The 24494-nt window shown below is 42.1% G+C and overlaps 1 protein-coding gene across 5 annotated transcripts in view; it reads right to left on the bottom strand.

Annotated features, from left to right (window-relative positions):
• Positions 1-22357, bottom strand: part of PPP4R1 (protein phosphatase 4 regulatory subunit 1) — a 62472-nt gene extending 40115 nt beyond the window's left edge. For 2 of the 5 annotated variants that reach the window (XM_041765752.1, XM_041765788.1), the window contains exons 1-4: positions 22229-22357; positions 21977-22021; positions 972-1107; positions 78-184 (exon numbers count right to left, since the gene is read on the bottom strand). In XM_041765752.1, coding sequence (XP_041621686.1) covers positions 78-184; positions 972-1107; positions 21977-22021; positions 22229-22235 — 295 coding nt within the window. In that variant the 5' untranslated portion in view covers positions 22236-22357. Of the gene's footprint in view, positions 1-77; positions 185-971; positions 1108-19689; positions 21766-21976; positions 22022-22228 lie in introns of those variants that run through there. The other 3 variants (XM_041765760.1, XM_041765776.1, XM_041765767.1) reach the window with 3 other exon arrangements.
• Between the last annotated feature and the right edge of the window lie 2137 nt (positions 22358-24494).

Here is a 24494-nt window from a genome sequence, read left to right as displayed (position 1 = left end):
TCATATCACACTAAGTTTTTCATTCATTTTTAAAACCTCAAATTTGGTAAAAGAAACCTTTCTCTGCATAAACATACCTGAATCATCAGCTAATCTGCTAATTCTTTCCAGAACAGCAATGCAATCTCTTTCATCATCGCAGACTTCCCTCAACGTGTCCAGCAAAGTCCGGGCCACCATTTGTCTAACAGAAGAAGAAAAAGATCTGGTGTTTAGTGGCATTAATAAGTGATATTTAGAATTCCAAAGGGGAGAATCTACATAATTTTAAGGAATTTTAAAATATATTTTATAATATATACTAAGTCACTAATTTCCTAAGTGACAAATGCCAGTATGAATTTTATTGTAATAAGAATATTTACCAAATTATTTTTCATCTTTAGCTGATGTGACAAATTTCTAAGGTCACTGAAAATTCTATAAAATTTCCAACAGTTATCTTCAATTATCAAATAGGAAAATACACACATTCTCCGTTATATAAAATATTACCTTCATGCATTTTTACTAAATGATATATACATCTATATTCAAAAAATTTAAGACTTTCAGATTTCCCAGAAAACTCTGGTACAGGTATTCTGGGGATCACAGCTGGAGAAACAATGCATTCAGAAGAGTGTCTCTCCATCCCCTTGAACATCACCTGGCACACAGTAGGTATATAACATTATCTGTTGAAAGAATAATATACTCCTCTCAGTAATCACCTTACACAAATAACAAAATTCTACCTATCAGCAAAAGTAATGGTATTTTTTTTTGCCAAGAAGCAAAGAGTGAGCTCTACATGCTTATTAAGATCATGAGTAAACAATTATAAAAAAGGTTTCGGCTGCGATTATTAACAAAACATGTTGATTGAGACTGCATGTTACTACCACTTTTAAACTAGAAAACTGTATTTTTCCTACTGAAATTAATGTAATAATCCTTCCACTTCCACAATGAAACGAATATGCACATACCTGTTAAATACGTTCTCACTTGCAGCATACTTGTCCAATCTCCCCAGTGGCGTCAACATTTCATCTTGTGAGACAAAGTCCAGGGCTGAAGGTATAATAATCACATCAGACTCTGAGCTGTAGTCATCCACACCAACTATCAGAGACATCAGAAATACTCCTTATAATACTTTGAAACTAAAGAGTACCCCTTGCCTGTCTGAAGCGGCATAAGTAAAATTGCCTTTAATGTTTCTGGAGGGGCAAAGCAGATCACAAGAGACTCTTACATCAATTCTGAAGCCATGAATAACTGAAAGATTCTCCTCTCCTTTTTCTATAGGCATGTCTAGTTCTCTCTAGAAACACAGGGGTCAGAGGCTACAGAAAATCAGCATGGGGTGATCACTGACAACTTACACGTTCAATGAGAACACTAACAACTTGTAAATAAAATGTCAAACACTGATAGAATAAATTCTACAATGCAGTCAGAAAAACTCACACTATAAGCAAAAGAACAAACATAAGAATTACAGCAGGCTTCTCATCAGAGACAATACAAGCCAGGAAACAGAACAATCTTTAAAGTACTAAAAGAAAAAAAACAAAACAAAACAATGTCAACTTACAACTCTATACCCAGTAAACATCTTTATAAAATATTTCTGAAATTCATATCTTTCAAATACAAAGGTAAAATAGACCTTTTCAGACATGCAAAAGCTGTCAAACATCATCACCAGCAAAACTGCACTATAAGAAATATTAAAGTCCTTCAAGCAAAAAGAAAATTATACCAATTGGAAATCTAGATCTATACAAAGGAATGAAGAACACCAGAAATGGTAAATATGTGGGTTAAATACAAAAGACTTTTCTTATTTAAAAATCTCTTAGATAACTGATTAAGGTAAAAATATGTACTTCAAAAAAGAAAAAGATAAAAAATGTACTGTGGGGACTGTTAACTAGAGTAAACACACTGCTGGTTACCAGAGGGGAGCTGGGTGGGGGGAATGGGTGAAATAGGTAATGGAGATTAAGGAGTACACTAGTTGTGATGAGCACCAGATATTGTATGGAAGTGCTGAATCACTATGTTGTACACCTGAAACTAATTACACTGTATGCTAACTAGAATTTAAATAAACACTTTAACAAATGTACTTTGGGTTTATGTAGAATATATAACTATAATAACACAAAGGCAGGAAAAGGGTAAAGTAAAAAGTTCTTACACCATATGTGAAGAGAGACATACTATTTGAAGGCAGACTGTATCAAGATGTATAATAATTGTAATCTCTACAGTAGCTATTAAACATCAAAAAAACAAAACAAAACTCCACCAAGGAGACATAGTTAGTAAGCCAATAAAGGCCATAAAATGGAATCATAAAAAAATACTCCAAAAGACGGCAGAGAAAAAGGATAAAAAGAAAAGATAGGACAAACAGAATAAAAATAGTAAGATGAGAGATTTAAGTCCAACCTTGTCAGTAACCATGCTGAATGTAAATAGTCTCAATAGCCCAACTAAAAGGCAGAGGTTTTTGCACTGGATTAAAAATAACACCTAACATTAAAATAATTACTTACATAGTGCAGACAAGGTTAATACAGTTTATGCTGATCTACAATTCATAGCAAAGTACCTTATTTATTGTGAATCAGGAAGTTGTAAAAAATCACTCAGATGCTCTCATTTGGCCTCTGTTTTCTCCCTTCTAGCACAGGACTATTGAGCTAGCATGACCTCGAAGGCACCTTTATGCAGGCTTTAGAATTCTATGACTATGACCAAACTGTTTCATCAGTCTCATACTTGTAAATCTTAAAGATAAACATTAAAAACATTGATTCTGGTCCTTAGAAAGCCAGGACTCCTGGAGTATTGACCATCCAACATTGCCATTTACAAGACAAGCTCGGAGCACTTACCTTTAAGTGCAGACCTCTGGGTCTTATTTTATTTTATTTTATTTTTTTTTTTAGACCTCTGGGTCTTATAATCAAATACTGATTATGGGGGGGCTTGGAGTGAGGCCCAGGAGCACTCATTTTTAATAAATACCCCTACTAATTCAAATGCAGATTGTTTACAACCATATTTAAGAAACATACTGGTAGAAGGCAACAAAATGGTATTTTGCATCAACTTTCGTTACCATTCTATCCATCACGGTTGCCAAAGAGAAGGAGGTATTCCACTCTGGCATAGGTGCTGGTGATAGAGCTTCATTTTTATTTCCCAGAACTGCTGCCTCCTGCCAGCATCTGTGGAATCATTCTGGCCTAAACCCTCCTTTCTGAACTCAAGACTTCATCAATTCTTTTTTTTTTTTTTTTAACATTTTATTTATTTATTTATTTGAGAGAAAGAGAATGCAAGACAGAGTACAAGCTGGGAGGAGAGACAGACTCCTGGCTGAGCAGGGAGCCCAATATAGGGCTCGATCTCAGAACCCTTGGATCATGACTTGAGTCAAAGGTACCCAGGTACCCCTTTTCATCAATTGTTGATTGGACTAGTAAGACTATGGATCTCATCTTTATGGAGGCCACAAGGATTTGGTTACCATAGTTACAGACTGCATACTTTAGGTCTTGTACAGTCATCCTACAAATGCCTGCCACAGGTTACAATAAAGAAAAACATGAAAATAATCAATAAAAAAAGACTTACCACTAATGGAAAATCCTACAACATATACCAAGTGATGGTACAGTAAAAAACACCCTCCAATGTAAAACAGACAACATGGAGTAAATGTAGCTGTACTGCTAACAAGGTTCCTATAGTTTATACAAAGCAGAACACTAAGTAGATTGTAATAAATTAAAGATATAAATTATAATCCTTACTAGTACTGTCTAAAACATGCAAGAAAGAATAGCTAGAAAGCCAAGAGGGGAATTAAAATGGAATACTAAAAAATATCATTAGCCCAAAAAAAGCCAGGAAAAAAGCAACAGAGAAAAAAAAAGAGAGAGAGACAAGTAGGAAAAAGCTGACCTAAATCCAACCAGACCAATAATTACATTATATATAAGTGGATAAACATTTAAAAGCAGAGATCCCCAACTAATAAAAAAGTAATACCCAACTATAGCCTACCGACCAGAGACATAGTTTTAAGCCAAAATTTCAACCAAAGGTTGAAAATAATTTTTTTAAAAAAAAGATTGAACATGAAATTGTAAGCCTAAGAAAGCTGGAGTGGTGCTATTATCACTAGACAAAACAGACAAGGACAGGGACTATTACAGCAGATGAAGGGAGACATTTTATGCCTCCATACCCAAGCTGAGTGCTTTCTTTCTGGAGAACTAACTTAGGTTTATGGATTCTTGGACACTATGGCAGTAATAGTTCTTTAGGGTTTCACAGCCTTAAAAGCCTAGACTCTCCCACTGACGAAGTAAAAAAAAAAAAAAAAGTCATGTCATCCCTTCATGTCTGAAATTTCAAATTAATCAAAAAGCATATAAAAACAGTGATCACTCTAGGGGCACCTGGGTGGCTCAGTCAGTTAAGCATCTGCCTTCGGCTGAAGTCATAATCCCAGGGTTCTGGGATCCCCACATCAGTTTCCTGCTCAGTGGGAAGTCTGCTTCACCCCACCCTCTGCCCTTCCCCCTGCTTGCGCTCTCTCCCTTTCTCTCAAATAAAATCTTAAAACAAAACAAAACAAAACAAAAAAAACAATGATCACTCTGAAATGTTTTTTCAAATTATCTGACCTCCCCAAATTCCCATACTTCCTCTTCCCCAGTAAATTTACTGTCTTAGCTGAAGGGTAACCAGGATGGAGTGAAAATAATGAAGAGGACTTGCAAGCTCTATGTAAGAGACAGAATTCCAATAAATATTTAAGTAGGCAATCTTCATTTTTATTTTAATTTTTTTTTTGGTTATTTATTTATAATAGTCACAGAGAGAGAGAGAGAGAGAGAGAGGCAGAGACACAGGCAGAGGGAGAAGCAGGCTCCATGCACCGGGAGCCCGACGTGGGATTCGATCCTGGGTCTCCAGGATCGCGCCCTGGGCCAAAGGCAGGCGCCGAACCGCTGCGCCACCCAGGGATCCCCCAATCTTCATTTTTAAAAACCTCATATTTAATTATAAAATAAAAGCTTCCACAAAAAAGCTGTATGACATCTTTAAAAAACTTAAGTTTTTTACTTTTAATTGCTGTATAGTTAACATACCATATTAGTGTTATATTAGTTTCAGGTGTACAATTTAGTGATTCAACAATTCTATACGTTACTCAGTACTCATCATAAGTGTACTCTTTAATCTTTTAATCAAAACTTGTGGGTTTTAGTGAATTCTAATAGACTAGAATCCTAATAGAATTCCTAATAGGAACAGAAACCTAAAGTACAAATTGAAGCCTTATATTTAAGCCTTAGTCCATCATATCTCAAAGGTCCAAAACATATATTAGACTTAACAGATCCTTCTAATTCCAAGTCATAAGCAAATGCACAATACAAAGAGATCAAGAAAAAAAATGAGAAAGTGACAAGAGAAAATGACATTTCTCTCTAACTTATAAAACAGAACACTTCCCTTTGTATAAAGCTAAGAGATCATATAAGAAGAGAAAAAATATCCTAACAGTTCAGGAATGTATCCTCTACCTACTTTTAGCTCCTTGCACCAGCACCAAGAGAAATCCAAAGTAACAGAAAACAATGACCTAATTTTCAGCTGTTTTAAACTTAAGGAAAATGTAAAAGTTTACAAGCTGGACCCATGTGGAATCTTGGTGATGATTAGTTTAACGCCTACACAGTCACAGCAAAAGTGGTATGAAAAGGGCAGAGGCTCTTCAAAGTAAGACAGATCTGGGTTCAAACCTCATGTTTTGCTATTCATGAACTATTTATGTTAACTTATACAAACACCGGGCAGCCCTGGTGGTGCAGCGGTTTAGCGCCGCCTGCAGCCCAGGGCGTGATCTGGAGACCCTGGATCGAGTCCCACGTCAGGCTTTCTGCATGGAGCCTGCTTCTCCCTCTGCCTGTGTCTCTGCCTCTCTCTCTCTCTCTCTCTCTCTCTCTCTGCATCTCTATGAATAAATAAATAAAATCTTAAAAAAAAAAACTTATACAAACACCTAATTAATTTGTCTGCTTCCTCATCTATAAAATACCGCAAGACTTCATTAAAGCTATCAAGACTTCTAAGATACATTCTAAGATAATGTCTATAAAGTTTCGAATATGATATCAAGCTAATAAGTAAGTGTTGCCTCCCCTCTGCATTTAGGTCTGTTTCTAGATACAGAGAAACCTCAATGTGGTTTCCATGTGTTTTTTCCATTTCAACCAGTAAGTAGGACAGCACATCTGTGAGTTCCAAGTTCTCAACAAAGAACACAGATATAAACACTAGACAAAAAGTGCATGCATGTAAGTATGTATGTGCAGATATGTATACACATAGACATATATGCTAAAAAAAAGATACACAGCATAAGAATACAAAATACACTGTAAACTATTACATGCTGTTAGTTACTATATGTCCTCCCCTGGTGAGTACAAAAAGGCTTCAAAAAGTCAAGCAATGCTTGGAAGATACACTGGAGTTACCAAGCAGGACAGAGTGCAGAAAGAGGGCATTCCAAGCATAGAGATGAGGACAGTGAGGAAGTAAAGGCAAACCATGGCATGTCTGGAAAACTGCCCAAGGACTATGTAGTACAGGTAGGGCACGGGGTTCCTACAGAAGCAAAGTAGGAAGAATAGGGGAATATGGCCAACCAAAAATCAACCTAGCCTTCTAATTTTTAAAAGTAACATTATTACATTTTGTAATATCCTCTTACTTGGCTAGAGAAATCACAATGCCACCCTGTAATTAGGATTGGCATACGAATACTAAGCAACGACTTAAATTTAATAGCAGTTACCTCTTTAGGGCAACACACAATTCTGGGCAGCATATACATTTATTCAACTGTGCTACATTAAGGCTTTATTAAAATTCTTGATTATTAATTAAAGCCATCATTTTTTTTAAAGTTATGCAAGAAGCAAAGATCATGATGTCTTTTCCAAGTCAAAAGACCTTTTACTTTTACACAGCATTCTAAGAGAACCCCACGTGTCACATTACTCCTTTTCCGATTATATGACACTCTTAGTTGCTAGAGCAGAGCAGAGGAGGAGGGGAGTAGGGAAGCCTTAGTCCCCTTCGAGAGTACAACAACCTAATTCAGCGGAGACAATCCTGGTTGTACCTGCATCACTACCGCAAGTAAGCCTCTTTTCTATTCCTTGTTAACAATGTTCAGACACACTACAAATTCATGCTAATTTCATGCTCATTCAGTACGAATTTGGAATCTAGGATTCTTAAATCTTAAATTCTCTCAGATGTTCCAAATCTCTAAGTTCCCAGAACTAGCTTCAAAAAATCAACTCCCTTTCCTGCCTTACCATCATAACTGTATCTGATGAACCCGATATCACCAAGTCAGAGGGAAACAGTGCCAGCAACCAGAAGAACAAAAGCAGAGGAGGCCAGTCTGGGTAGTGCTCCTGACTGCCATTCTACTCTTGACCGCAGAAATGATTAAAAGCATGAGAAGATACAGCAGTGCTTCAGCTGTCCTGGTATGCGTCTCACAATGTAGAGGTAGTTCCCTCTGCAGCCTTCACCTCCTCCTCAAGATAAGCAATCTGTCCTATTTCTCCTTCACTCTTGTGATTCTCCTCTTAAGGATTTGCCCAAATCAGGCAGCCCTTCTTAGATCTGTTATGTCTTCGCCACAGCACTCGAAAAGGCTGACTTCCCTGATCTCAACATCCTTCCCTTAAATTCTCTTTTCTTGGGTTCTTTGGAAGCACACAATCCTGAGTATTTTCTTACTTCTCTGGACTATTATTTTTTTCTGATTGTTTTACGTAGTTTCCTTCTACTTTTGTCCTCACATTAAAAAAAAAAAAAAGATTTTATTTATTTATTCTTGAGAGACAGAGACATAGGCAAAGGGAGAAGTAGGTTCCTCCTCCAGGGAGCCTGATGCAGGACTCGAGATCACGGCCTGAGCCAAAGGCAGACATTCAAACACTGAGCACCCAGGTGCCTCTTGTCCTCACATTTTACACACACACACTCTCTCTCTCTCACACACCCCGCCCCCGCCTTCAAAATGCATGGTTTCAACTATCACTTTTAATGCAAATAATCTCCAAAATTCTCCCATCCTGATCCCCAGATCCATACTTGCAGGTATTTCATAGAATCTCTACCTCAATGTCACATTTGTTCTAAAAAGTAAACTGTCCAAACTGATCTTATAAGACCCAGCTCTTCCTCAGGACTTTCTCCGTGTCCTTGAGTTCTCAAACATGAAGTTTTCAGTTACCTTCCTAATGTACCTTTCTGGCTCCCATTATCTAATCAGTTGCTAAGAACCATAAATTCTACTTTTATAAAGTATTTTGTATTCCCACCTTTCAGTTCCTGACACTCTAATTCAGCGGCTCTGACATCTTTTGTTGCCAGAAAACCAGGGCACTTGAATCCTACAAGGTACACAAAGATTTTTCCTGGGAATAAATATGATGGATGACTTTAAGGGATATTCCATACCCCCAAATTCCTGGAATATTCTTATCACAAAAATGTGTGGAGGGGCTTGGATCCTAAGGCTTTCTCTTTGAAAATCTCTAGTCTCTCACAGGACAAGACCTATCTCTCAGGTCCAAGGCCACCATGTTACATTGCCCTAAAGCTGGAAAAACCTCCACTGTCAGACAAATGGACTCGTTGAGATACTAAAGTGTTAAGATATCAGATCACCTCTCTACTGTAACAAATACTTACACAAGTCAGATATTGATATTTTTCAATTCTTTGCTTTTAAAAAATTTGAAAGGCTGATGGCATATTATAAATGTTTTTTAAAAATTGAGGATATAAGTTGGAAGAAGTTCAAGGAAATTAATGGTGCTGTTGACAAAACCCTTTCCATCAACTTATGTCAAAATTTCTCAGTGTACACAAGTCTTAAAATAAAAGGTAAAAATTGATGATAAATATTGTCTCCTGGCAATAAACTATACTCATCCATGAATACGCTTTTTAAAAAGCCCCATCCCTGGGGCGCCTGGATGGCTCCCTCGGTTAAGTGGCTGATTTTGGCTCAGATCATGATTTCAGGGTCCTGGGAGGAGTCTTGCTTCAGGCTCCCCACTAAGCAGGGGAATCTGCTTTTTTCCTCTCCCTCTCCCTCTGTCCTTCTGTCCCTCCCCCCCTGCTTGAGTGGGTATCAAAGTGCTATGCTATATAGTTTTAACTTGCAAAACTTTTGTAACAGTTACATTTATAAAGTTTAAAAAAGAACTGTAAATTTAAAAATGCATGAGAGAGTTTTTGAAACTCTTTTAGGAAGCATACAGTAATTGTGTTTGTAGTCCACTGCCCTCAATTTCGTTTCCCTGCATTCTAACGCAGTTTACACATCACAACTACCTTCATCTTCCTAAAGTCCTACTCTGTTCAATACACTCCCTGCCCTTCCTTCCTGCTCTCCCCCATCCCAAAACTCCCAAGCAGCCTGGATTTAGGGACAACTTTCTGTAATTCAACTGTAATGTAATAAAACTGTAATTCAAGGGACTACATGATCTGGGGCAGCCTCTTTTCTTCTCTTGCATACAGCCCATACAGGGGCCCATTTCCCGTCACAGTTCCCACAACTCTCATGTCATATGTGATTACAGTTGCCCCATTTCTGCCCTTTTACCCTCATCTCAGTTTAAATTTACCTATTTAACATACCATCCAGGAAGCATTTCCTATTCTTTCCCATTAAGATCTCTTCCTCTTAGACAAAGACAAGGCCAACAAGCACATGAGAAAATGCTCCACATTGGGAACTCTGGGTGGCGCAGCGGTTTGGCGCCTGCCTTTGGCCCAGGTTGCGATCCTGGAGACCCGGGATCGAATCCCATGTCGGGCTCCCGGTGCATGGAGCCTGCTTCTCCCTCTGCCCCTCTCTCTCTGTGTGACTATCATAAATAAATAAAAATTAAAAAAAAAAAAAGAAAATGCTCCACATCACTTGCCATCAGAGAAATACAAATCAAAACCACAATGAGATACCACCTCACACCAGTGAGAATGGGGAAAATTAACAAGGCAGGAAACAACAAATGTTGGAGAGGATGTGGAGAAAGGGGAAACCTCCTGCACTGTTGGTGGGAATGTGAACTGGTGCAGCCACTCTGGAAAACTGTGTGGAGGTTCCTCAAAGAGTTAAAAATAGATCTGCTGTATGACCCAGCAATTGCACTGCTGGGGATTTACCCCAAAGATACAGATGCAATGAAACGCCAGGACACCTGCACCCCGATGTATATAGCAGCAATGTCCACATAGCCAAACTGTGGAAGGAGCCTCAGTGTCCATCGAAAGATGAATGGATAAAGAAGATGTGGTCTATGTATACAATGGAATATTACGCAGCCATTAGAAACGACAAATACCCACCATTTGCTTCGACGTGGATGGAACTGGAGGGTATTATGCTAAGTGAAGTAAGTCAATCGGAGAAGGACAAACATTATATGGTCTCATTCATTTGGGGAATATAAAAAATAGTGAAAGGGAATAAAGGGGAAAGGAGAAAAAAATGAGTGGGAAATATCAGAAAGGGAGACAGAACATGAGAGACTCCTAACTCTGGGAAACGATCTAGAGGTGGTGGAAGGGGAGATGGGTGGGGGCTGGGAGTGACTGGGTGACAGGCACTGAGGGGGGGGGCACTTGATGGGATGAGCACTGGGTGTTATTCTATATGTTGGCAAATTGAACACCAATAAAAAATAAATTTATTTAAAAAAAAAAAAAAAAAAAGATCTCTTCCTGCTTTGAATTCCCCAGGCTACGTGCCCTAGCTTTTGTTCTGCCTGTAATAGCAGTGTTGGAGTTGTTTTTTCTTCTTTCATTTTCTTCAGCCCTCCCCAAACATAGATAAATTCTCTGAAGGCAATATGGTCTTGTTAATCTTTATATTACCTAAAAAAGAGTCTAATGCTTCTCTGGAATAACACACATTCATTAACATTTGTTAGTGAAAGCCCACAGGGATCCTGGAGGGGAGTAGGATACTTCATCCTCAGCTCAGATAGAGTCAAGCTCATTAGCATTTTAATGAATCTGAGGAGTACCAAACCAAAGAGGAGTGGTTAATTTGTAGGACTTAACTTTCACCAAGCTTGATCACAATACAACATCCTTCTATTAGCTATATAGTCTCTAATAATAGCCTCTAAAACTGAAAAAAGCAGACAATGTATCCTCACTCTTCTCTTTCAATTTTTCCCTTGATACAAGTTAGACCACAATAAAACTTGCCAAATTTTGTTTCCCAATTCTTTACATTCTTTTTAAAAATGAAAACGGGATGTACTTTGGAGATTTAATCACTTTTATAAGACTTACCTATCTTAAGGTAAGTCTTTAAGATAATGTTTTAACAAATAAACCTACAAATGAATAAGGAAGAAGGGGAAGCTCTTCTGTAAAGCAGACTGGCAGGCAGTAAATGTAAATTGATTCAAGTAAGAACCTTGGACATATTCTAACACTAATGTGTAAGCTTGTTTGGGAATGGGATATTTCCCCAGTGCCAAACTATTCCCCTTTCTAATTACAAAAGAACAGAATCTTTAAGTGGAGAAACCTTGCACATATCACCTTAACCAAGTGGTTAAAATTACCACCACCAATAATGGACAACTGACATCAGGTGCCTCCTGAGATGAAGCACTGAGAAAAATCACAGTACTGCTTATCTATAGTATTCTTGGGGGGCGGGGGGAAGCACACAACCTGAATCAAATCATAAGGAAACATAAAACCAAATTGATTCTTCAAAAATATCAATATTATGAAAGACAAAGCCTCTTCAAGAGGCATTATAACTACATGCAATGCTGAAGCCTAGACTGGCAAGATGGTCACCATAAAAAACATTATCAACTGATGAAATCTGAAAATGGACTACTTATTATATATTTGAATTGTATCAGTGTTACATTTCCTGAATCTGATTGCTGATTATGAGGGAATAGCCTTGCTCTTAGGAGACCCAGGCTAAAGGGCCTGACTCCTACAGCTTATTCTCAAAAGACAAGATTAAGAACAATGTATATGTTACATTATGTATGTGTATATATAAGTGTATAGAGGAAAATAGAGCAAAGTGGCAAAATGTTAACAGTAACAATGTAGGTGAAGAGATTTTGAATTAACACCTGTGTAACTTCTGCATGGGTCTGGAATTTTTAAAATTCATTTAATTCAACTTTTTAAATTCAACTTTTTGTATTTGAAAATAAATTATAATCATTATTTGACTGCAAGTAAGGTTTTATGGTCATATTTAGCTTGGCCAGAAAAACCAAGATTCACTTTTGCATGTGCTGAAGGTCCACTATGTGATGGGCACTCTGCTTTAGATAAAGAATAAAAATGTAACAGACTTGGACTTAACAGTACAGTGCAGGAGCAACAAATTATGGCCAGCAGGTTAAACTGGCCCCTAGTCTGTTTTTGCAGAGTTTATTGGCAGAGAGCTATGCTCATTCATTTCTGTACTGTCTATGGCTGCTCCTACAATGGCAGACAAGAATAGCTGCAACAGAGACCATGTGCCCCCCAAAACCTAAAATATTTAGTCTGGTCCTTTACTGAAACTTTCCAATTCCTGGTCTAGTAACACAGCAGAAATGCAATTAAGCCACTGCTTGGGGAAAAAAATAAAGACAAAACAAATTTGAAGGACTGTATAACTTAGTCCTTATGAATATAGCCTCAAGCAACGGGTATGCTGTTTCAATTTGTACTTTGTGACACTATGTTCATCAGATATCTTTCAACTATAAACATGAAAAGCTTACTAAATCCTTACTGATACGTATAGTCATCCTATAGCATGTTTAATCTCCTCATTGAAGCCAGAGTAATTTCCTAAAGTTCGCTCTATGTGAATATTCTAAAAGCATTTCCCTAAAGTATACTTAAGATTAAAAGAGGCAACAGTGTATTTATCCACTGTCAAATTAGTTACCAAGACCACGCTTCCTAAACAGTATTTGCCTGAGAAGCATGCAGCATACCAAAGCCCTTGTTTTAAGTGTGGATGGCCTATACATTATAGATGTGATGTTCGTTCACTTCAGTACGTAGACATTTTCCTTACAGTCTTATTAACCCAATTACTTTGGTAAGTAATCCTTCCTTCCACAGGTAATCCAGGTATAAAATTAGAGCTAATCCAGGTCCAAATTACCACCAATCTCTAATATTCTAATAAATGAAGTCCTGGATTTATTTCAAGTTATTTCTACCAAAAACTAAGTTGATAGATTTAAATGTAAAAATGGCTTATATATCAAAACCTGACTTTGACTATAAATTAAAAGTAGTATAATAAGTTTAAATATAAATTCAGATTTTGGAATGACCACTTGAGGTGATTAGCTAGTGACAGGAGTAGATCTCATCAACGTTCTTACCCACTAAACTGGCTCTCTCTTGTACATGAGTGTTTTAAAACACAAAAGGTATGTATTTTGCTTCTAACATTTCCATGACAAACAGGAGCAACTTAGGACAAAAATTATTTTATCCATCAAATACTTAAAAGCATGTTACTACCTTTATATCTTCCAGAACCTTTAGGAGGTTAATGACCTAAGTGATAAATTAAGGAAGTCAAGTTGGAAGACAGTAAGAATACAGTAGTAAAAGGTAATAAAGTAGAAAGATTGCGTCACAGAGGTTCATTAACCTAACACTTTCAAGTTAGGTGACTGAGCAAATTATTTAACCATCAGATAAACCTCATTGGATACCACTTTTGTAACTTTATGGTTACCACAGACCTCACGGGAATACTATAAGGTTATAGCACAATGCCCAACAGACAGACAATAAATGGTAATTAGAAAAAATAAAATCCAGAAAAATTTTCCCACCTCCCTTTTGCAGCTAAAGAGCTAGGTTACATGATATCTAGGAAAATAATATCAAAACCTACAAGATCTGAATCATATTCTAGCCTCTGTCACCTTGCCACCCTTATCTAGGAGACCTGGGGCCTAAACTTTCTTCTGCTTAAAGAACAAATATATAATCTGCCCTCTAAGTCTTGGTTTCTTTCCTTCCCTTTCCCTTCCTTTTTCCTTTCCTCCTTCCTTCTTTTTTAAAGATTTTATTTGTTTATTCATGAGAGACACAGGCAGAGGGAGAAGCACGCTCCATGCAGGGAGCCCAACGTGGAACTCAATCCTGGGTCTCCAGGATCACACCCTGGGCCAAAGGCAGCGTTAAACTGCTGAGCCACCCAGGCTGCCCTAACTCTTGGTTTCTATAATTCTGGGATCACTGGCTCATTAGAGGTACAGCACAACTCAAATTTTTAAAGTTTATGTCATCTTCCAGATAAGGCAAACCAATTTAAAATATAAAATTCAACTTTTGTTGACCAGTATTCTTTCGCTACCATAAAGGCTGGCCAAAAGGGTGAAATGTGCTTTGCTTGCTAAAAATAAACAAGATGTTGCTTCTCTTAATCTGGTGATCAATATAAAAGTGAATTTAGTAACTATCAAATGTGCTTTATTGCAGTAGAACCAGCAAGGCAAAAGTCTAAAGAATTTGGGATGCCCGGGTGGCTCAGCCGTTGAGCGACTGCCTTCAGCTCAGGGCGTGATTCTGGGGTTCTGGTATCTAGTCCCGCATCAGGCTCCCTACATGGAGCCTGTTTCTCCCTCTGCCTATGTCTCTGCCTCTCTTTCTGTGTCTCTCATGAATAAATAAATAAAATCTTTTTTAAAAATGTCTGAAGAATTTAATCATTTAGGGGTGTATGAGTGGCTTAGTCGCCTGAGGGTCCAACTCTTGATTTCAGCTCAGGTCATGATCTCAGGGTCCTGAGATGTAGCCCCATGTCCAGCTCTGTTATGGAGGTGCAGACTGCATGGGACTCTTTCTTTCCCTCTCCCTCTGCCCCTCACCCCCACAAGCTCTCTCTCAAATAAATCTTTAAAAAACAAACAAAAAAGAATTTAATCATTCAAGCTTTCATTATTTACTATACCTTATTTACATAATTTACCACACCCTTTTGCTCATAGATTAGAGCATCACATCACACTTCAAGTACATGCCCTGTGAAATATAGTTAAAATGACACCTAGGATGTCTTTAAAGTAGCTACCTCCTCTCTTCTCCCCAAAAAAGCCCAGACGTTAGAGGGGGATAAATGAAAGTTGAAGCTAAGTAGTCAGTATATGATGACTCATCTGCTGTGTAGGTTTGAAATTTTCCATTAAAAAAATTAACAATATTGGGTCACTTGGGTGGCTCAGTGGCTGAGCATGTGTTTCCGGCTCAGGTCTTAATCCCAGGGTCCTAGGACTGAGTCCTGTATTGGGCTCCCTGCAGGAAGCCTGCTTCTCCCTCTGCCTGTGTCTTTACCTTCTCTCTCATGAACAATAAAAATCTTAAAAAAAAAAAAATTAACAGTATTCACTTTTAAAAATCTATGTAATTCATCATATTAAAAAAAACTAAAAAAAAAAAAACCATTGATGCAGAAAAAGAGGGCACTTGGGTGGCTCAGTCAATTAAGCATCTGTCTTTGACTCAGGTCATGATCCCAGGGTCCTGGGATAGAGCTCTGCATCGGGTCTGTGGGGAGTCAGCTTCTCCAATTCTACTCCTCCCCCTTGCTCATGCTTTCTCTTAAATAAAGTCTTAAAAAAAAAAAAAAGTGATAAAATCCAACATCCCCTCCTAATTGCAAAAAAGCTCTCAGTAAACTCAGGGAAGTTTCTCAACATGATAAAAGGGCATTTGTGAAAAAATAACAAACTGAACCTCAAAATTCAAAACTTCTGCTCCTCAAAATACACTTTTAAGACAACAATAAGACAAGTCGCAGACTAGAAAATAGTATTTGCAAATCACATACCTGAAAAAGGACTTGTGCCTGGAATACATAAAGAACTCTCAAAACCTAAGAAAGCAGTCCAATGAAGGAATGGGCAAAGATTTGAACACTTTGTCAAAGATTGTAGATGGCAAATGAGCACAAGAAAACATGAGCATTATTAGTCATTAGGGAAATGCACATTCAAACTACAAAAAACAAAAATCAACCCACCATACATACTTAATAGGATGGCTAAAATGAAGGCCACCCACACCAAACACTGACAAAGGTGTAGAGCACCTGGAACTCTCTCACACACTGCTGGTGGGAGAGTAAAATGGTACAACCACTTTGGAAAACAGTTTGGCAATTCCTTAAAAAGGCAGACAGCCATTCTGCCATCCTAGGTACATACCCAAGAGAAAGAACATATGTGCCCACACAAAGACTTGTACAGGAATGCTCACCACGGCTTTATTTGTAATAGCCAAAACCTGGAATCATTCCAAAAGTCTGTCAACATTTTAAAGATAGAGAACAGCTGAGAAAAGTGCAGTACCTTGCTCAAGATAATAAGTGAATAAACAGCACGGGCCAGAATCAGAATGTAGACCTAATGTTTACAAAACCAAGTGCTATTTCCTCTGCACAGAACTCTACTGGAATTGGTGCCTGGGTGGCTCAGTCGGTTGAGCCTGCCTTCAGCTCAGGGTCCTGAGATCCACTGGCATCAAGCTCCCTGCTCAGAGGGGAGTCTACTTCTGCTTCTCCCTCTCCTTGTTTGTGTGTGCACTCCCTCAATAAATTTTTTAAAAGGAAACTATACTGAGATATATTCCAGAATTACAGTATAATAAATGCTCAAACACCAACCTGACATCAAGCAGGCCAGAGAACAAGTCTGCTCCCAAGTCTGGGGGGGGGGGGGGGGGGGGGGGGGGTAGGGGGGTGGTGGTGGTGTAAAGAACTAAGAACACTTGACCTAACAGGAGGATCAAAGGATGGATCTGGAGAAAAGGCGGGCCTTAGGTGACCTGCTGGCTGAAAGTCCAGTGCAAGCCCTTTAACCTCCTTAGCCCAAATCCCATAGGTGTGCCACATCCTCCCCCTCCTCCCAAAACATTATTTTCAGATCCAAGTTAAATGTGGAGTAACACTTTATTTTTAAAGATTTTATTTATTTATTAATGAGACACAGAGGGTGGGGGAGAGGGAGAGGCAGAGACACAGGCAGAGGGAGAAGCAGGCTCCATGCAGGGAGCCTGATGTGGGACTCGATCCAGGGTCTCCAACATTACGCCCTGGGTCAAAGGCAGGCGCTAAACCGCTGAGCCACCCAGGGATCCCTGCAGAATAACACTTTAATTCTAGTCTAGGGACAGCCCACCCTATTGTGTAGCTGATGACAAAAAGTTCTTTGCTATCAAGAGAGAAAAATTCCAAATTCCCAAATAGAAGGCGAACAGAAGAGTGAATAGTTTAAAATATAAATTCTCTGTTTTGATGAGAGGAAGAACTGAGGCAAAAGGACCAGAAATCTTAAGCTACTGACCAAACAAATGTGGTAGACTAATGAACTTTACCTAGCAAAGGCTATTTGTCTTTCATAGGCGTAAAGAGCAAACAAAAACCTATGCTTTTTTTTAAAGTCATGCAACTACAAGCCCAGGCAGCTGACATGCATATTTACAAAGGGTTTTCTCTTTTCTTTAAAAAAAAAAAAAAAAAAAAGTCTGATTCTATACACATGGGGTACCACTAAAACCATTTTTAAGCATGCTTTTCTAGGATATTATATTATCTCTAAATAAAGATTTCCCCTGTCCAGTCTTGTTGGTAACAATCAAAATATGCTACCAAGTCTCATGACTCACTCTTCCAAATCCCCATTGAATAACACTTCTAAATATCATGACTTTCAAGGGCAACTTCCTATAGTTTTTTACTTTTTTTTTTTTTTTTTTTTTATTTATTTATGATAGTCACAGAGAGAGAGAGAGAGAGGCAGAGACATAGGCAGAGGGAGAAGCAGGCTCCATGCACCGGGAGCCTGATGTGGGATTCGATCCTGGGTCTCCAGGATCGCGCCCTGGGCCAAAGGCAGGCGCCAAACCGCTGCACCACCCAGGGATCCCCCTATAGTTTTTTAGTTGATTCCCTGGCCACTACTACACACAGCCCCGGTTTTTTTACTCCTTACTTCCCTTAGGTGGCAAGAACTTTAAGAATCTTATCAAAACTAATTTTCAAAAGTAGTCAGAGGGCCCAGAGACTCTTTGAAAGTAGTACAGTCCAGGCAGTTATTATACCAAATTAGTTCTGGATCCACCCTTAATTCACTCATCCAACAGTGCCCTCAAACCTGAAAAACATTATAGTGTGAAAGATTTCCAAAACTTCTTCACATATAAACAATTCTGTGTATGGCATATGCCATGATACAGTTCCAAAAGCTCTTCAATATCATGCTAGTTACAGCTCAAAGAAAAATTAACATAAAGACTAAATAAGCTATATTACACCCAAGCTTCATTCAAATGACCTCTTGGTTAAATTAAACCATATGCAGCATGCTAGGTTAATCCTCGAGGTTATCCTAAGCGTGGGCTCAAGCAAATTGCCTATACAACAGGCTTGGGCTGTTCAATGTTGTAAACTGAGCGATTTAAGACAAGACAGTATTTCAAATACAATATTTAGAATCAGGAGGCCTAGCTTAAAATTCTGGCTGGTAGTTAAGGAGTTTCATTTCGTAAGAAAATAATTTAGTCCCTTGCACATCAGTTGACTTATTAATATCAGAATACCACAGCCTACATCTCACAGGCATGCTGTGAAGAATAATCTGTGTAAAAGTCCTAGCTTACCTATTTTAGAAATGTAGCAATTGACATATAAATCAAAGCTGTATCTCTGGAAAACGGACAATGGAAATTTAAAATCTCTCTCTCTCTGAAAGTCTGTGATTTTTGCATTGCCTCCCGTGATTCAGGAAACAGAAAGTGTTTTCCCAACTCTGAAGTCACTCTGCTGAAATACTCGATTGAGTGTCACTGGCTTGCTTTCACCTTGAAATTCAAAGTATGCTTCATGATACCATATGTAGAGTATCACTTTTAACCTAGAACAACCTTAATAGCACCTAATCATTTCCTTTACTTACCTTCATGATGTTCTGCTAGTACATACAATGCACCACTTTTCACATACTAGGATTTTGCTTCTTTTTCTCAAGGGTATCAGCCAAGTCAGTCTTTGCCCAACCCTTCTCCCATTCTACCCACTTTTCTATGGGCTCTGTACAGAGACTTTGGGACGTAAGACAAACCAAAACAAAAGACCTCGGACTTATCAAGGCTTGGCAATGCCTCCCCCTACCACTGTTCAAGATCCAAACCCCACCCAGATCCTCTTCTAGCCTCCAGAGCTGCAGATCACCTGTACATTTTCTCTCTTCTTAGTCTAGGTTCTGCTTTTAGGAAAGACAACCAAGATTCTAGAGTTCGGCAAGAACGTAATTTCTTCCCATCACGAGCACCGACTTAGACCTAGTTGGGCTGAAGCAGCAGGACCTGGTATACAGTACCCTGGAGGCGGGCTTCCATCCCAGGGTTTGCCTGAGACAGAAAATCAAGCTCATACGATACTTTCTAGTTGTAAGGGCAGCCCAAGCTTCATTCTCTCTAACATCTCTGGTCCTCTCTACCTTCTCCAGCTTCTCCAGGAGATGACAAGCTTTCTCATTTTCTCTCCATTTCTCTTACCCTTGGCCTAGGCATCAAAGCCAGATTTCCTCCTCATTCTTTCTCCCTTCACAACAGACAGCAAGTGGTCCTTCAACTGGCCACATGTTCAAAGATCCTTTGTTCCCAAACATTCCAGGTAAAGGTAGCACCTGTAAAGACCTTAGCAACTGAAAAAAATATGCAATTATTCTAACAAAGTCTTAAATCAATTCATAAATACGCAAATAGACTATGCCTTCAGACGTGTAATGTTTTATCCTGAATTAAAACACACTGGGAACTAACAGAACCTTTAATAAGTTAATTGCAAGCATTAGCAACATTTATAATTATATTAATTCTGTGATGTTCAACATCAGTATTTCCTCTTCTAAGCTTCCCTTCTTCACTCATAACCACCACAACTTAACAGTATTTACCAAGTACTCAGTGCTTTACGTATCTTAATTTATGTAAGGCTCTAAACTCTAAATAGGCAATACTTAGTATGCTTACTTACAAATGACAAAACGTGGGCATACAGGGGTTTAGGGAGTTGCAGGGGTCTGTCCAAAATGATAATAACAAAACTGGAACGCAAAAGAGTCTGGCTCTAGAGTGTTGTCTATTAACTACTGTTATGCTGCCTCTAATATCTTCTTCATCACACTTATATTCAAACTGCTTATAAACCACTAGAGGGCATAGATTGTGGCCGTCCTTTGCAGAGCTATATCCTCGGTACACAGAAGTCTTGCAGCTCATGAATAAATCATTGTTGAGTTCTTCACAGGTGTGCTTTCCCTTCTAGACTAGGCTTCTATAGACTCAATGAGGAAGCGGGACACTATAGCTCATCCTTTAAGAGTGCATGGCACAAGAAATGAAAATAAATGAAGGGGCAAAAGTTCTTGCTGTGTGCATTCCTGACCCCCTGCTGACTGCTGTGTCTTCTATTTATAAAGTCTTGAACCTAATCACAGGAATGAGAAGCCCCTGTTTGAGGTAACGATCAGAGCCACCTTGATCAGAGCCACCTTACCAACCTTAACTTCGCAAGCAATCAACAGCTGCCTTGAATGGCCTTTCCAACTCACTAGCAGGCGGACAGGTGGCCTGACATAAAGCATTAGGTGAAGTGTAAAAGCTGTCCCTCACTATGTTAGTACTGCTCCCTGTGTGTGTAAGAGAGCTTTGTACTTAACAAAAAACACCAAAAACACCAACCCAGAGTTAGCGAAAGTTAATTCTGCATATGGTTCATTTGCTTTAAAAATACTCTTTTTAGAGAACCCTTCTGAATAGTAAATTCCCCTCACCTCACTCAAAACCTAGGAATTCGAAAATGAAGCTTAATTTGGCCAAGGGAAACCACATTACACCACGCTAAGGCTGAACCACACAGAACCTAGAGGGGCGATTTCAGAGCGCAACCATCCCTGAATCACTTAGCAGGTATGAGCCACAGTAAACCTCAGCAGCGGGCGGGCTCTCCCCCTGAATACGCCGCAGATCCTGCCGTGGTTATCATTTCCACGCAGAACAATTTCCAAATTATCTTCGGATGCTTAGGCACACACGAAATAAACACATTCCTTCCTAAATAGCAGTTCCTTCCTGACAGTCTTCTGCAGACAACGTCAAAGTTCTTTTTTTCTCCCCTTGCCTTTTTGTTTTTTTTAAACAAAAGATCGCCTGTTTTAAAACTTCCCTTTCTCGCGGAAAAGCTGAAATCGTCCTATTCGGGGAGGCCTGGGTGACCCGCGAACCCCTGCAGTAAAGGAGCAGGCTCCGCAGCCCTCGGAACTCCAGCGGCGCCCACCCCTCCACCCCTCCCAGCCTTCCCGGAACCCACACACCACGGGGGTGTCCGGCAGCCCCACGCTGCCCGAGCTCCGGGGCACTCCCAGCGACGCAGCCCGGGCCGGCCACCCGGGGCCGGCTCCCTGCGGCCGCCCGCCCGCTGCCACTCGCCAGCGACTCCCGGAAGGCCGAGCCGGGGGCGGCGGCCGGGGTCCGCCGGGGTCCGCCGGGGTCCGCCGGGGTCCGCCGGGGTCCGCCGAGGCCCGCCGGGCGCAAGCGCACACGTCGGCCGCGCCGCTGCCCGCACCCCCGAGCTCCCCGGGCCGAGGCGCGGGGGCGACGCCGCGGAGCCCGAGCCCGAGCCCGCGCCAGACGCCGCGAGTGCCGCCGCCCGCCGTCCCCCGTGCGGCTCGCGGCCCCGCCGGCCCAGGGCCACGCCTCGCCTCGCCTCGCCGAGCCCGAGCGCAGGCCGCCGCCGCCGCCCGCCCTCCCCCCGCTCCCCGCGGGCCGCCGGCGCACTCACATCCGTCCGCGTCCTCCTGCAGGTCCTCCTGGAGCAGCGAGAGGTCTGCGCCGAGGGGAGAGAAGAAAGGCCGGTCAGCGCCCCGGGCCCCGGCGCGCCGCCCCCGCCGCCCGCCCTCCCGGCCCCGCGGCGCCTCCTCCCCGCGCCGGGACCCCGCGCCGGCCGCCAGGCGGGGGGAGGCGGAGGCGCCGCCGCCGCCGCCGCCGCCGCCGCCGCCGCCGCCGCCGCGCCCGAGGCCAGGGGGCCACGTACCCGCCATCTTGTGGTCGCCCCCTCCTCCTCCGTCTCCCGGGGAGCCGGGGCTACATGGAGCGGCGCGAGCCGGGGAGCCGGGGCGCGCGCGCGGGCGGGGCGGCGAGCAGGAGGGCCGGGCCGGCGGGGGCGCGCGCGGGCGGGGCGGCTCCGGGGCGCGGGGGGCGGGCGCCGCGGGCCGGCCTGGCCCCGCCCCTCCCCGCCCGGCCCCGCCCCCCGCTAGGCCCCGCCCCCGCCCGGCCCCGCCCTCCCCGCCTCGCCCGGCCGCTCTGCGCCGCTCCCGCGCCGCTCCCGGGCGGCTCCCGGGCGGCCGCTCCTCCGCCTCCCTCGCTCCCGGCTCCGCGGCGCGCGCTCACACCCTGGGCCGGAGGCGCCCTGACGCCGAGAGCGGCCCGGGACCCTGCGGCGTGTGCCCGGAGCGGGGCCCGGGCGGGGCCCCCCGCGGCGCGGCGCGGCGCGCTTTGTTGGGTCACCGGCCTCGCCCGCCGGCCCCGGCCCCGGCCCCCGCCCCCGCCCCCGGGGCCGCACGTACGTCGACGGCGATCCGAGGCCCGGCGGAGGCCGCGGGGCCCACCCTCCGGGGCAGGAGGCGCCGCCTCCCCGCGCGCCGGGCCCTGGCGCTGCGGCGGCGGACAAAGCGCGGGGTCCTGCCGCCCGGCGGCCGACGGACACGCTCCCCGACGCTCCCCGGCGCCCCCCGCCCGCCCCCCCCCGGGCCTGCCGGTCGGGCGCTGACCCAGCGGGAAGAGCTCCGGCGAGGGCGCGCGCGGGCCTGGGTTCGGATCCCCGTCCTGCCGTCTTCCTGGGGGGTGGCCCGCGTGCCGGTGGAGGGGGAGCCTGCGCCAGGGTTACGGCGGTCAGTGAAGGGTGAGGAGCCCAGCAGGGCGCTGCTACCTGGGAGGTGCTCCGGGAACAGCCCTACGATTAGCTCCCCCCGCCCTTTTTTAAAAAAGATTTTATTTATTTATTCATGAGAGACAGAAAGAGACAGGCAGAGGGAGAGCAGGCTCCATGCAGGGACTCCACGTGGGACTCGATCCGGCCCTGGGCACTAAACCGCTGAGCCACCCGGGCTGCCCGCTCTTTTTTTTTTTTTTTTTCACTTTAAATAGTTTCGCTAGCACTTCATGTGCACGGCTGAAATCACTATTACAGATTTTATTATCGCCGCTTTAAAAACAAACAAACAAACATGTGTTAAGGGATTAGCTCAAGTGCAAAGTGGAGGCTGAACCCAAGGTTTCTGACTCCCATTCCGCACGGTCCTATCTCCGAGACTCTATTCCAGCTCCACCTACGGGCCTCAAAAATGGTAATCGCCCAAAGTGGAGAACAAAACACCCAATCGTTTGAAGGATACCACATTGGCTGGCCTGGTTTCTTGGAGAGAGGAAATTCTGAATTATCAGCTTGTCCCTTTCTGCATTGCGGTCCTGACGGAGGACACTATGCAGTTGACCCTTGAGCGACATGGGTTTGAACTGTGTGTAGGTTCTAAAAAATAAATATATTGGAAAAATTGGGGGAGATTTGCAACGATTTAAAAATGCTCAACAGGACAGCCCGGGTGGCTCGGCGGTTTGGCGCCGCCTTCAGCCCAGAACCTGATCCTGGAGACCCGGGATTGAGTCCCACGTCAGGCTCCCTGCATGGAGCCTGCTTCTCCCTCTGCCCGTGTCTATGCTTCTCTCTCTCTCTCTCTGTATCTCAGATAAATAAATAAATAAACAAGTAAATAATAAATAATAATAAATAAATATCTTTTTTAAAACTCAAACAGCGTAGCCTAGAAATTTTGGAAAAACTTAAGTATTATTGTAAGGATGCAGTATATAATACATACTATATACAAATCAGCTAAGTTATTGGTAAGGCTTCCAGTCAACAATAAGCTATAAATAGTTAAGTTTGGGAGAGTCAAAAGTTTTACATAGACTTTTGACTGCAAGGGGTTGGGCACCTTATCCCACTGTATGGGCATTTAATGCTGTTGAAAATCAGACTAAGGATCGGATCAATCCTCTGAAATTCATAATGCTGTGTAATAAAGTGGGTTCCACATAGGTATTCCAAAAACTTCCCTCTCAGATATTAGAAGGTAGAACAGATTGTATACATTATGTATTACATTTCCAAAAGCAATAAAAATAAGAATAGAATCTATTACTCCAGAGGTGTGTCTAATTTTCTCAAAAGTAGAATAAAGGCCAAACTCATCCTATTTTTTTCTTTCCCTTGCAGAATGCCCTTATGTGAATTCAGCTGA

This window comes from Vulpes lagopus, chromosome 1 (assembly GCF_018345385.1).
Source record: "Vulpes lagopus strain Blue_001 chromosome 1, ASM1834538v1, whole genome shotgun sequence".
Lineage (NCBI taxonomy): Eukaryota > Metazoa > Chordata > Mammalia > Carnivora > Canidae > Vulpes > Vulpes lagopus.
Note: the sequence above shows the minus strand (reverse complement) of the source record. Positions and strands in the feature narration are given on the sequence as shown.